Source organism: Stegodyphus dumicola, chromosome 7 (genome assembly GCF_044657685.1).
Source record: "Stegodyphus dumicola isolate Sdum_Otavi_A_Nest chromosome 7, ASM4465768v1".
NCBI lineage: Eukaryota > Metazoa > Arthropoda > Arachnida > Araneae > Eresidae > Stegodyphus > Stegodyphus dumicola.
This window is the reverse complement of record NC_140774.1, coordinates 124,528,859-124,542,490: the sequence shown is the minus strand read 5'-3', so window position 1 is coordinate 124,542,490 and position 13,632 is coordinate 124,528,859. Positions and strand designations below refer to the sequence as shown.

At 32.5% G+C, this 13,632-nt stretch overlaps 1 protein-coding gene across 3 annotated transcripts in view; it reads right to left on the bottom strand.

Annotated features, from left to right (window-relative positions):
• LOC118199100 (tetratricopeptide repeat protein 39A-like) overlaps positions 1-13,632 on the bottom strand; it is a 244,554-nt gene that overhangs the window by 74,293 nt on the left and 156,629 nt on the right. For all 3 annotated transcript variants that reach the window (XM_085820793.1, XM_085820792.1, XM_085820791.1), the window contains exons 15-17: positions 10,663-10,774; positions 3,711-3,828; positions 1,772-1,888 (exon numbers count right to left, since the gene is read on the bottom strand). In XM_085820793.1, coding sequence (XP_085676919.1) covers positions 1,772-1,888; positions 3,711-3,828; positions 10,663-10,774 — 347 coding nt within the window. The remainder of the gene's footprint in view (positions 1-1,771; positions 1,889-3,710; positions 3,829-10,662; positions 10,775-13,632) is intronic.

The window sequence follows — 13,632 nt, the reverse complement described above, 5'->3', positions numbered from 1 at the left end:
TACATTTTCGTAATGATTTTAATGAATGTGACCCAGATTTCACAGCAAGTGTCAGTTGGCTCGACCGATGAAGGAAACTCTACGGTATCCGTCAATTAAGTGTTTGTGGTGAAACACTATAATCGAATTTTGAAGAAGTGGAAGCATAAAAAACGGTTTCAGGAATTAATTGAAATTGAAAGCTTAACGTATGATCACATATTTAACTACCAGACCTTAATCACAAAATATTATCAAGTAAGTGTCTTGCAGCCAAAAGAAACGACAGCCCCTAGCTATAAGCGTAGTAAGGAGAGGCTGATAGCTTTAGAATGTGGTAATGCTACAGCAAATAGATAAATGGACTTTGTAATGACTGAAAAATCAGCACAAAATCCTAAAGCATATAGCACTGTTTCAAAAAATGCTCTTCGTGTAAAATACTGTAATCAGAAAAACTCATGGATGAGAAGTGAAATTCATTCCTTTGACAGAGAAGTTTTTGGAAAAATATTTTTTACACAGAAAAGGTGTTTTATTGTTAGATAATGCTCCTACGCACTCTGATACAGAAAAGCTTTGAAAGGGTGACATTAAGTCAATATTCCTGCCCTCAGAATGTAACCGCCGTATGCCAACCTACGTTGATAACGACGATGATGACAACGATTTGAAAACGGTGATGATGAAAGTATGGCTTCAGAGCGTTGGGAAAGACAAAAAAGAACTAATCTACAATGATAAAAAAAACTGAAGAGAACATGATTCAAAAATTGAAAGACATCAATGCAAAGGGTATTTCTGATTGAGTTGTAAGGAACTGGGCTGAAATAAGCACTACATCATTTGCCAATTTATGGCAGAAGATGATAGATGATGATGAAAATATGAAAATGGAAGCCACAGATGAAACCGAAGAAACCATTATATCTTTAGTACAACGTATCGCTGGTTGTGAAAATGCATCGTTGTAAGAAATCGAAGGCTAGATGAAGGATGATGATCAGTATAAAATAACTGATAAAAAAGTTGTCGTTTTTATCAAATGCGATAAAAACGAAATTGAAGGCCAAGATCAAGCACCAAATATTGAGACTCGCAAAATTTTACATAACGACGGTGTTAAGACGTTAGAAAATGCGTTTAAATATATTGAGCAACACGAAGAAGCTACAAGAATCGACATAATGTTGCTACAAAGATGGCGAGATTGGCAACGAAGAAACGACGCTCGTCAAGGAAGCAGACTCTGATAGAAAATTTCTTTCAGTCATCACAGGACTGCAATGCGTTTAGCTTCAGACAACTCTGTGACTGCAAGTTCCTTTTTTCAGTTAATTTTCCAGTTTTGTTTTAAAGTATGATTATTAGGCTCGTAATGTGTAAAATTAAAACACGGTGTAACTTTTAATATGTGTTTTCTTAATACTTCCCTATTATCGGAAATTTCCGCTCATCCGACTATCTGCTTACGTCCGATAAGCGAGAATCTAATGAAAAGTATTAATCTTGTGAGTCATCAGAGATCGAGCTACGATACAAATTACTTATAAGTCATTTATTTAGGATGTTCCATGAGCACTTAAATAACCTAACGAAAATATGTTAAATAATTTCACTACCATCATCGCCTAATAAAATGTATAAATTTGCTTTTGAACTTTTAGAATGAAACCGGAGTTTCGTAAGCAGCTAAATTCTCCTTTTTATTCTGACAAGAAGATGAGGCTAAGAAAAAATATCATTGAAATAGCTAACCAAAGAAACACAAATTTAACTTCAAAGAACCTACCATGATTTGTCTAACCACTGCAAAGCTTCTTCGTAGTCTCCTCTCTCCATCGCCATATAACCCATTTCGGCCATCGCGTAAGTGGCAAGATAGACATCATCAGACAAATGATTTTCACTGTGGGTTGAAAAAAAAAAAAAAAAAAAAAAAAAAGAAAAGAAAAGAAATATCAGCTCGATCAAGCAGTAGTCATTCTTATATTTTTTTAATGATTCAAAAACTTCTTTAGCTGTCATGAATTACATTAAGCCGATTCGTTTAACATAAAATTGGGAATATATGTACTACATACAGTATTAGACGTAATGGAACATTCTTTCAAACACAGACAAGAAAAAAGTTTTGTTTTGACGAAATTTTGTCGTACAAATTTAGTGGCAATTTTAAATACTAAGGTTAAGATATATGAAATATAAAATTTAAACGTAGTTAGTAAATTAAAAATATGGTTTTATGTAGATGTTCATATTCATTTTTGAATATACTTACTTCAATATAATTTATCTCATTTAAAACAGAGTAAATGATTAATATAACTATTCTTATTGTTGTTGTTATTATGACTTATCTCATTTGTCTGAAAGTAATATCACAGCAACTCCACGAAATTCATCGTGTCATGGAGTGCAGGATAGCGCCTGTCGTTGGCAAAAGCTTTGAGCACTATACAAGTGGCAGCAAAGTCATAACTTTGCTCAATTCCGCCCTCAATTTTCATGGACAGCATCCCGATGAGGGCAGTTCGGAAGTCCCCTACACCTCTTCTCCTACCAACATTTCTCAATAAGACTTCCGGTTCGCTGCATAATTACAGGGCCTCCATGCCGCACAGATACTATATGTTTACAAATATCCATTCCTTCTCCGGGGGATTTGAACTCCCGCCCCTCTATATGGCAGTCAACATCGCTAACCACCATCCCTGTTGGGCGGCGATTAATATAACTAATTATAAAAATTAATTAATCATGAAATTTTTCTTTTTGTAACCCTCTAACATACTATTATATTTTGCTGTATAAAAATCTGAGCACTAAACTACACATTTCTCAGTATTTAATATATATATATATATATATATTACGCTCAGTATACGTAGATATATATTACGAAAATTAATGTAATTTCGATATTGTCTAAGTTTCTAAAATAATACTGATAAATCATTTTTCGAGGCAAAATAATGCATACAACTTATTTTCGAAAAAAAAAAAAATAATATGCGTTAATCAAGGTGAAAAAATTATATGGATATTCATTACCATCATTTTAGAAATGTTACTGATTTTCGTTAAGTATTAATGTTTTCTAGAAAATTTCCAATCCTCATTTATGAAGATTTATACTTGATTAAGGCATCCAATTAGAAATTCCATTAGAAAATTACTTTCAAGAAAGCGAATTTAATATTTTTCGAAGACTTATCCGCTTTATTAAATTAATGAATAAAGTACCATCACGTGTTGTCTCATGACGATAACAGGATAAAAAAAAATTACACAGTACTGAATTATTGGAGTAAATTACTGAATAACTGAATTCTTTAGCAAGCAAGAAACTAAACAAATGAGACATTGCGCTACTTCATGTGAAAAACACATTGCTAATTTTAGAGAAAATTAATTAGTTTTCTTGAAATTAAGTGCAAATAAGTGAGATCATTAAGAGTAACATTAACAGGAACTTTTTTTCTTCTCAGAATAGTTCGTTTTTATTTTCACACGAATAGCATTACGAGTGCATCCAATTTATCAAACCATTATAACAAAATCAGTTTTAGACATAGGAATATTTTCAATTACATTTGTTTGTTGTTTAAATTTTTTAACTCTAAAAATCGAGTAAACATATCCAATAGCTAATTGGGAATCATGATTTCAATAGACAAAAATAAAATAAATTTTGTATTCTAGAAATGAAATAGTTGAAATATTTTTACTATTTCAGTATTTCCTGCAGATATTTCTGAGATTTTCCAGCATCGCCTAATGTTTTATAGCACATGGCCCTCAATATTACGGCTAAACAATAATCTTCTGCTTCTTCTGTACTTGGTTCTGAAATAAAAATAAAAATTAAACATGCATTAAATATTTATCGTTAATCCATATAAATAGCAAAAATATGTAAACATCTATGGGCAAGTTTTTAATCATGCTGTATCAAAATTAAATCGTCATTATTAACACATATTATGAATATTTCCTTCCTATTTATGGGATAATAATATAACAATAATTCAAGAAATACGCATTAAATTTTCAAAGAGAAGCAACCTCTTTTCGGGTAAAGTGAAACTTTTAAGACGCACCAAGCTAATTTATTGATCTACAAGGATCTATAAAGTAAGTAACAAGACAAGGATCTATTGTGCAAATAAGAAGGGAAGCAATCATCTTTCAGCATTCACAAATTTATACAAATGTTACTTTAATATTATTTTTCATTTATTTTATACTTTCATCTATTTGTTTTCCTTCATTTTTAAAGTTGTATTATTAGTTTTATACTTTGTTTTATTATAATTTTGTCTGCTTGTTTTTTTCCCTACACTGATTTATTTTTAAGTGTGTACTTATTACATTTTTATATCTTTAATCAGTTTAATACCGCAATGCATGAAATTCTACTTAGGTAACTCTTAGAATTTTGTAAATAACAAGAGAAAGATCTATTTTGAAAGGATCGTTTGATCTACAAGGATCTATAAAGTAAGTAACAAGACAAGGATCTATTGTGCAAATAAGAAGGGAAGCAATCATCTTTCAGCATTCACAAAGCCATAATAACGTCTGGCGGTGTTTAGTGTTCTTTTAAGTTACAGTTACGTCTGTGTTCTTTTAAGTTAAAGTTACGTCTGTGTTATTTTAAGTTAAAGTTGAAGGATCTTAAGAACTGAGAAGCAAACGCTTGAGTTCGGGAGACAGAAACGTAGGAAGGGTGAAATTACCCTTTATTATCCAATAAAGTTTAACAGAACTCCTTCTTGGAGTTTTACAATAAAGCCTCCACTCGGGCTTGAACTCAAGAAACTAAGAACTAAAACCAAACTAATCTTGATTAAAAAGACATAGCCAAAGCTATCAAGATTCTAACAGAGTTGGCCCCTTAACGCTAATTAACGGCGAAGCTATCAAAGGCCTAAACTACGGCCCTCGATAGCTTAACAGAGAGAGTAAGCTGAAGAGGCGAACGCGTGCTAGTCACAATCACTGGCTTTCTAACGAAGTCAGTAGAATTTCACAGTTAACTACTTCTCCTCATTTGCATGCAAACGCGATTCTAAAAATAAGTTCTGGCCGGAAGTTGTAAGTTTGAAATTAAGAAGAAATATGAAAGTAACTTTAACTCAAAATTTAACTGTTAGGTAAATTAAGATAATCCTTACAGCCTAAAAGCGTCCTGAGATTTTCTTTTTTCTTTCCCCAGTCTCTTTACAAACTGAATAGAAACTAAGAATGCAGTTCAGTTCTAAAGATTAATTTAAGCTTAAAGTACGCTATGTTAAATATCTACTTAGTAGGAAATTTTTCCAACTGCACTGCTCCATTTGGACTCCAACGTAGTGGTAGTATTTATAGCAGTAATTGAACAAAATTTATGATACTTCTTCTTGTTCTAAAGGAGCATTAGAATCGTATCGTTTTTAGTCCTTCTGGAATTACACTGCCTCACTGTCTTCATTTGTGTTGATTATTAGCTTACTGGAGGTGCTAAGGGAACAATAATCAGAGCAATATTCATAAATTTCAGAACTAGTTTCGAAGATTTAAATACAGAAACTGCTTCTTCGGCTGCAGAAGAGTAAATGATCGGACAATAACAGTGAGAGGAAGTTCTTCAAGCTAATGCTGTCATCTATTGATGAAAAAGGAAAACAACAACTAAATAATTTCTTAAAAGCTGAGAGTAAAGACGGGTATTAAATGAGATCGTCAACTAGAACTGAAAGGCTTTTATGAATATTACACGCCTCTAGAAAATGTAATTCGCCAACAAAAGACGTTTTTTGAGTAAAATTGGCTGCAGAAAAAAAAAAAAAAATGGAAAATAGGATTTTCTGACCAACAGTGTGGACAGCAGACAGTTTTTGTGTTTCTTTTTTTAAATAACATGTGCTTCATGTTCCATAGCGCGAAATTTTAAGTCGCGCATAGTTTGACAAATGTAAGTTATTAATTGCTAAGGAAATTCCCATTGGTAAGGAAACCTGTATGTACCATATATGTTCACGTGCGGTACGGGATCTCTAAGTACGAAACTGCGAATTTCATTGTTGGACGAAAAAACGACCCGAAAGTTGAATTTCTGTAAAATGCGTGCAATTTTATAACTAATCGATGAAATGAAATGACTGAGAACGGAATTCTTATACTAATTTCCTAAATCAAGAGAGTTCTTTTTATGTGTTGAGATAAGAATTTTTTAACTGCTTTGTGAATAATATTAGGTGAAAAGCCTTTGTCAATATCCAGTGGCATAGCTAGGGATGGGCAAGGGGGGATATCTGTCCCCGGGGAGCACTATCCAGGGAGCGCCAAACTGATGTTACGAAATTTTAGAATGAAACAGTTTTTATTCTCGCAAACAAGAGGATCTAGAAACTAAATATTAGCTAACGGGTACGAGGCAAAGCCTAAATTACATACAGTAAGGCAGAATGGACTACAGCTATTACAAATTTTGAGTAACGCATATAATTTGGCACAATTCCCAACACATAGGATTATATGAATAGGGGATTATAAGAATTATGTTGTAATTCCTTACTTTACTTCGATTAGCTCTAAAACTGCCCGCATTTTACAAAAATTCAACTTTCGGTTCGCTTTCTCTTCCATCAATAAAATTCGCATTTTCATACTTTAAGACCTCATTCTGTATGAATGCTTGGAATATATACAGGGTTCTTTGACAAAGCGGCCAAGAGCCTTCACATTTTGAGTTAAGACATGAGGCATATGTTAGAAAAAACCAAACACATAAATCCCTTGTTACCCAAGACTGTTGGTCAAAAAACCTCATTTTTCATTTTTCTGTAGCCAGAATTACTTAAAAAACATCTTCCGTTGTCGGATAAGATTTTCTAGAAGCGTTTTCACATTTATAAAATTCTTTCAGTTGTAGTTAACGTTCCCGGTTTCCATCCATTTTTACCCTCAGCTTTTAAGGAAATTATTTCACAGTTGTTTTCGTTTTTCTTCAACAGATGGCGTCGCTAGTTTGAATTCCTTTCTTTCTTCGTTATCACCTGAGAAGAGGCTTCTCTTTCCTTATTTGCACTTCCAACCTTCGAAACTAGACATGCATATTTATGAATATTACTCTGACTGTTGTTCCCTATCATCTCTAATAACTGTTATTCGGGGTGTTATTTTAACTCAGATTAGCTCTTTAAAGGGCATTTTCCTTTTCATCAGCGTGCTTATTCAGGAGATATGCACGAATCGTTTAACACGCAGAAGTATGGCCGAAAATTATCTGATTTATTTTTTATTTCCAATAACAAAACTTAATACTGAATATACATAACTCTAACTAATTTACTATTAGCACGATTTTAAGTTATAGATTAGGTTGCTAGCTGTAGCGATTGACAAAACAATGAAGATAATTTTATCTTTGAATGTCCCAACACTGAGCAACGCATCTGCGGAAACAAGCTCCTGATTACTGGCCTACATGGACCAATAGAATTAGAACCTTGATAGCGGCATAACATTTACAGGTTGCACATTCAATGTTTCAATCAAGATTAATGTATTGCATTGTAAAATAATAGTACTATTGATGTATGAGTAGTTGATGTAGCGTAATGCATAGTTAATGTGTTGTTTTATATAGTTAATCTATTACAAAACATAATATATAAAGACAGTTAGGTTTAACTCAGAATAGGAAAGAGGAAAAATTAGCATTGTCCTCATAAGGACTCGAACTCCAGAACTTCCGATTGCTAGCCGGACGTGCTTTCCAGTTACACCTTAAAGGCTGGCCACAAGGAAGGAAAATATATTTTACAATTTAATGTATTGTATTGAATCTTTGATATACTGTATTACAGCATTTCCGTAATGCACTGTAAGAGACATAAATTATACACCCATTGAAAGAAGCATTCAGATTGATATGCACACTCAGTTCATCAGCTGTCCGGTCGAAAATTAAAAAAAAAAGAAAGAAGAGAAAAAGGGAAAGAAAATAAATAGCGACCGGGGCTTTGTCAGCTTTTACACCAGCATGACAATAAATGAATAAATTTTAGAAGCTTTATGAATAAACATAGGAGAAACGTCCATTACGTCATTTTTACTTCCTTGTACGAAGTAAAAAGGAAGTATTGTAATCGCGAAAAGCTTCAGGCAGCAAATTTCAACGAAAATATCCACTTTGACCGCTATCGAATGCAATTTAACGATGTTTTTGCGTAATATCTATACGTAAGGACAGAATAAAAGACTCTTTTCCTCCAAAAAAACTAAAAAACTGCTTTAAAATGAGAATTTTTCGTGGCGTCTGTACGAACGTATGTACGAACGTGCGTGCGTACGTACGTATCTCGCATAACTCAAAAACGAGTAGCCTCAGAACGTTGAAATTTTGTTTATAAGACTACTATAACATGTAGATGTGCACCTCGTATTTTGGTTTCAATCGGCCGCGCCAAACGTATATAAATATATTTATAAATATATCCACTCTGTTACCCGGCTCAGTGATCTCAGTTTCTTTACTCTTATATGTTTGTAAATTGTACATTTTTTGCTTTAAAAATGATTGAATTATGTTGTTTTTATCTTCTGGTTAAGGGTATTATGCCTTTAGTAAATTTGTATGCAATATTTTTAGAATTATCAACAATTTTAAAATTGTTTAAGTGCCGCTAAGCCTATTTTAATGGCGGCCATTGATGTTTACGTTTGAAACAGGAGATTAGTGGATTTGTTGCCAGTCTAGAGAAACTTAGCTTCGCAACAACAAAGATAACGCCTTCATTTATTATTGTCAATTAAATCATGCTTAATCCTTTCTTGAATTTTTTTGAGGAAATAAGCGTTTAAAATTTACTTCGTAATTTTTAATACAGATATGTTGAGTTTTTATGTATTTTTGCCTTGTCGCGATGTGAGAACTGAATTAATTGAATGAGAAATACTCAATCGTCTGTGAAAAACTGTTTCTTCTTTGTTTTTTTTTGCTTAATTTCTTTTATACATAGTTCTAGCTTTATTATAGTATTTGAATAGAACATGTGGCAACGAATAGATAATTCTTTAAATGATATAAATTTTGTGCATTCAGAGTTATAATATGAACGAAATATAAAACTGTTAAGTAAACCTAGCGCCAGAGTGTCGCTATGGTAAACAAAGTGCATTTTAAAGAATGCATTTATTCTATTATGGTTTATGCGCTGTCGGCGAAGTAGGTTTAATTCAATCTAATAAGTTTAAATAAAATGCAAGAAAAAATGCGTATAATGTAATATTCCGTACAAGGAAGTCATTTGGTGTACACATCAGATTTTTTATTAATAGGTTCACAATTATTCGCATAAAATAAAATCCCGTTTAACCAAAACAGTGAAGCAGGTCCGAATTTATTCAAATCAAATCTGTCTTATCCATATTTCTTTCCTCTTTTTTATTCATTATTCAAAAGCAAATACTTTATAGTTAAAAAAAGCAGTCACATAATTATATATTGCCATTGCTTGTGAGCAACATTAGTGGACTGTGAAATCTCAGTCCTGGACCAGTTGCATTGGTTTTCTATATTGCGATTGTTTGTATGCAAAGTTAGTGGGCTGTTATCGGGGACATGACTTTCAAGCGCTTTCATTCATAACTGGTTTTTATCAATTAAAATTTGCCTTACTGAATAAAAAGCTTCTCTTAAACAGAATAAACTGTGAAAGTCGTAAGCATAAATTATTTCAATATACTAGAAATGTAAAAATAACGTTTGCGATTTTTAACTTTAAAAACTGAAGAGCATAAAAATTTCATTTACGACTTGGATCGCTTAAAATAAACTAGTATACTAGACTTGCGTTGTACTAATAAAAGTCAACACTAGAAATTATTTTCATACTAAAACCTTTCCATTTGCTTACTGATTAAAGTCTGTAGAGACATTAGGTATTCTGGAAGCAGGTAAAATGAAAAATGAGCAACGCCTTCGCCGAGAATCGAACATCGAACTTCTGGAATTCGCTTTCAGCGTGCAGACTACCGTACCACGAAGGCATGCCAAGAAGACGGGAGAAATACCTTATAAGTGTACAAGTTTTATTGCAACAGTGTGGGAGATTTAATAAGGTGATGTTTGAAGATAATTTCCGTAATGATTTCTTAACTACCATAGTAGTAGATTGATAAATTTCCTGAAAGAATGAGACGTAGAATTTTAAGAGCTCAGTTCATACTGTTACGATATTCAGAACGCCAAATACTGAAATAACTTTGCGTAAACATAGGTTTCAGTTAAAGTTTATATGATGTAAAATGTTACATTGTTTTTTGGTTTTTCTTGGAAACGTTGTACGATAAACAGCTATATAACGATTATTACCTAGTCCTATGTCCTTAATAAGAATTGAGATAGGAAAGAAAAAAAAAAGAATATGTATAAACTTGAATCGAAGTTTAGATGATGTGCAGAAATCTTAAATTCATTACTATGTTCCTAGACTGTTACCATAAATCGCAGATAAAGAGATCTATGCAATAGCTTAGTAGCTAATTTAAGAGGCTAGTGAATATGATGTGCGCAATCACTAATTTGTAAACGTATAACCATCCTACCTCCACATTTGATGACAGAGAAAAGAAAACTCGGCTTTAATTAATTTGAGTTAAACTCTGCAGCTGAAATTTTAGATTGCTTACCTCTTCCTTCAACTAATGTGGGCATGTCATTTTCAACTGCAGCTAGAATTCGTTTCATCACTTCTTGGTGGGTCTTGAACATGGGAAACAAATTGAACACGTACATCATTTCCTATATAATGAAAAAGAAGCGAATAATAATGCATTAATCTGTATATACATTTGTAACGAATTTCATGATTTCGTAGTTGGGCATATCATTTTAAGTTTGCACGCAGTGCATTTTTAACTAATAACTTGCAATCCAGTTATTCACCGTTAATTTACCTTTACTTGTAACACTGTCGCATTATACCGTTACAAATATTGGCTTAGTATTATTCTCTGATAGTCAAGACAGTCTAGGGGAATAAAATACAGGGGCTCGTCTCCTGCACAAAAGGGTAGCCTATGCTATTTCGGAAGGTAGTGACTTATTCCATCTGAGTAGAAAGCTAGTTGGCCAGAGACAGGTTTTAATGCCCCTGGAGTAGCGGCTCAAAGACAGCGGTATAGCGTTGGGTATTATAAAACAATAATTCAAATTAAAGAAAGTCCGCCGGCTGTGGCTTGAAAATCCAGGAGCATTGCGGCAAGTGAATGCTTCTAGTTCTCTTTCTTTGGAGTGTTTTGTCTAGATAACCCAACTTCCGCATGTAATATAAGCCCTAATCGTAGTATTAGGGCCACATCGTGTTCAAACACATCGATTAGAGTCATATAAAGCCCTAATCGATGTGATTGAACACGTATCAAATATGAATTACTGAAGAGTAGAAAAGCAAATGAAAAACGGTACATAAAAGAAGCATACTAATGTATCTGAAATTATTTCTCATAATGTCCTAATATATAAATCAAATTTTTGCTTTGAAGGCTCCGAAATTCTGCCTTACCGAATTAGAATTTGCAGTTGATTTAAAACTACATCGGAAAGATCTTTACATTCCTTAAAAAATTAGGGCTAATAAAATAATGAAAAGCATCATCCTTTAAATTTATTAATCTATAGCATTTGTCAATGAATACTAAATTTACCAACAACATCACGAAGGCTTTAGATACCCCGAAATTAGGTATTCTTTCAATTTTGGTAGTTCCAGTGATATAAATGTGAATATGATGTATCAGGTACAGTGCAAACTTGATTCTTTTCGAGGACGATTAGATGTTTTCAATTCTTTCCCTCTGTGATTCCCAAACGTTCGTGATTGATGACACAGCCAACAGAAATCTATAACCTTGCTCCTAAATGATCTTGAATTATCATTGTTATTTTTATTAATATGAACATCAACACTCACTCATAAATATAAAATCTATTTTCATGTATTTTAAAAATCATAAAAACAAAAGAGGTTTTATACTTCATAGATCGCTACATATATTATACATCAATTTTTTTCTCTGTTTCGATTTCAGTATTTTATACATAAAATGTTGATGCTTATACTCGTAAGCCGTTTAAAATAGAAGCAAAATTCTTTCTGTTTATATGATAAGATTTCTGTGTAGCATAAAATCTGATTTAAATTCGAAAACGTAGTAGTAAACTTGACTTCGTTACAGAGCAATATGTCTTGGCATTGTTTAAACCCGTATATTTCTTCAGTTAACACAGTTGCAAAGACAAACGTTTTTTTGGATAGCACTTTTAATAGCTAGTCTCCAGAACTGCGAAGCTGTTGAAAAGAAGGTTTTACGTCAAATAAAATGCAAACTTTTCCACAATTATTTCAATATATATTTTAAATAAGATTTGTCATTATGCTTTCTACACAGAAATAACATATAATGACATCTATTTTATTCAGATTATAGTTTTTTGTTGCTCAAATTTTAGTAGATGTGTCCAGTCTAGAGAAACTTCTATCAGCCCCTATTGAAGGGTTTCTGATTCATAAATTCATCACATATCTATTTTCACCCTTTCATGCTTATATTCTTACACAGATGGATATAATATAATATGCACAAATAATATTTTCTAAAACCGCTTTAATGAAATTTATTTAAGAAATGATTTTTACCGCACGGAAAGACTTTAGTAGCATCTTATAACTTGCTCCCATATCAAAACTATGATTTCCAGTAACTGAAATTAGACGTTTACTGAAAGCCAAATATAATTGATGGAGATGATAAACTTTAATCATTTGAAAGCTCTTCTAACGAGTTAACATATGAGAATATTGAAATTCTGTGTTAATGAAGCCATTTGTTTCAAAAGAGTAGGCATTAAATTAATGTATATAGACTAGAGCGGCATGAGATGATATCAACCCCTCTATTCGATTTCCTGGAGTGTTTCCTACATAATTAACTAGCCTTAAATCTGAATACCAGATTTACCACTTCATTCTGTGAATTGCATCGAACTACTTAGTGAACTGCCGAAGGCAGTTTAAAATTCAACTATCGTACCTTTGAAAATCTTCATTCTAGAGTCTTATTCGTTGCCGAAGGGCCGATGACACGACATACTGGTAGCTGCATTCTGGACTCAAAAATATTTCATAAAAATACAATTCTTTAAAAGTGCTCATAATGTATTTCTGAAAAATTCTGAACTTGAGTTGTGTGAAATGCATTCAGTTGCATAGCTACTTAAATAATGGTTTCTCAGATACGTTCCTGGTGCAAATATGATGGCTGTATATAAATGTAAAATAAAAGCTTAAAAAGAATAATGGAAAAATAATTTGGATTACCGGGTACCTCTTTTGTTTTTATGATTTTTAAAATACATGAAAATAGATTTTATATTTATGAGTGAGTGTTGATGTTCATATTAATAAAAATAACAATGATAATTCAAGATCATTTAGGAGCAAGGTTATAGATTTCTGTTGGCTGTGTCATCAATCACGAACGTTTGGGAATCACAGAGGGAAAGAATTGAAAACATCTAATCGTCCTCGAAAAGAATCAAGTTTGCACTGTACCTGATACATCATATTCACATTTATATTAGCTGCTTTAAAACGAAAC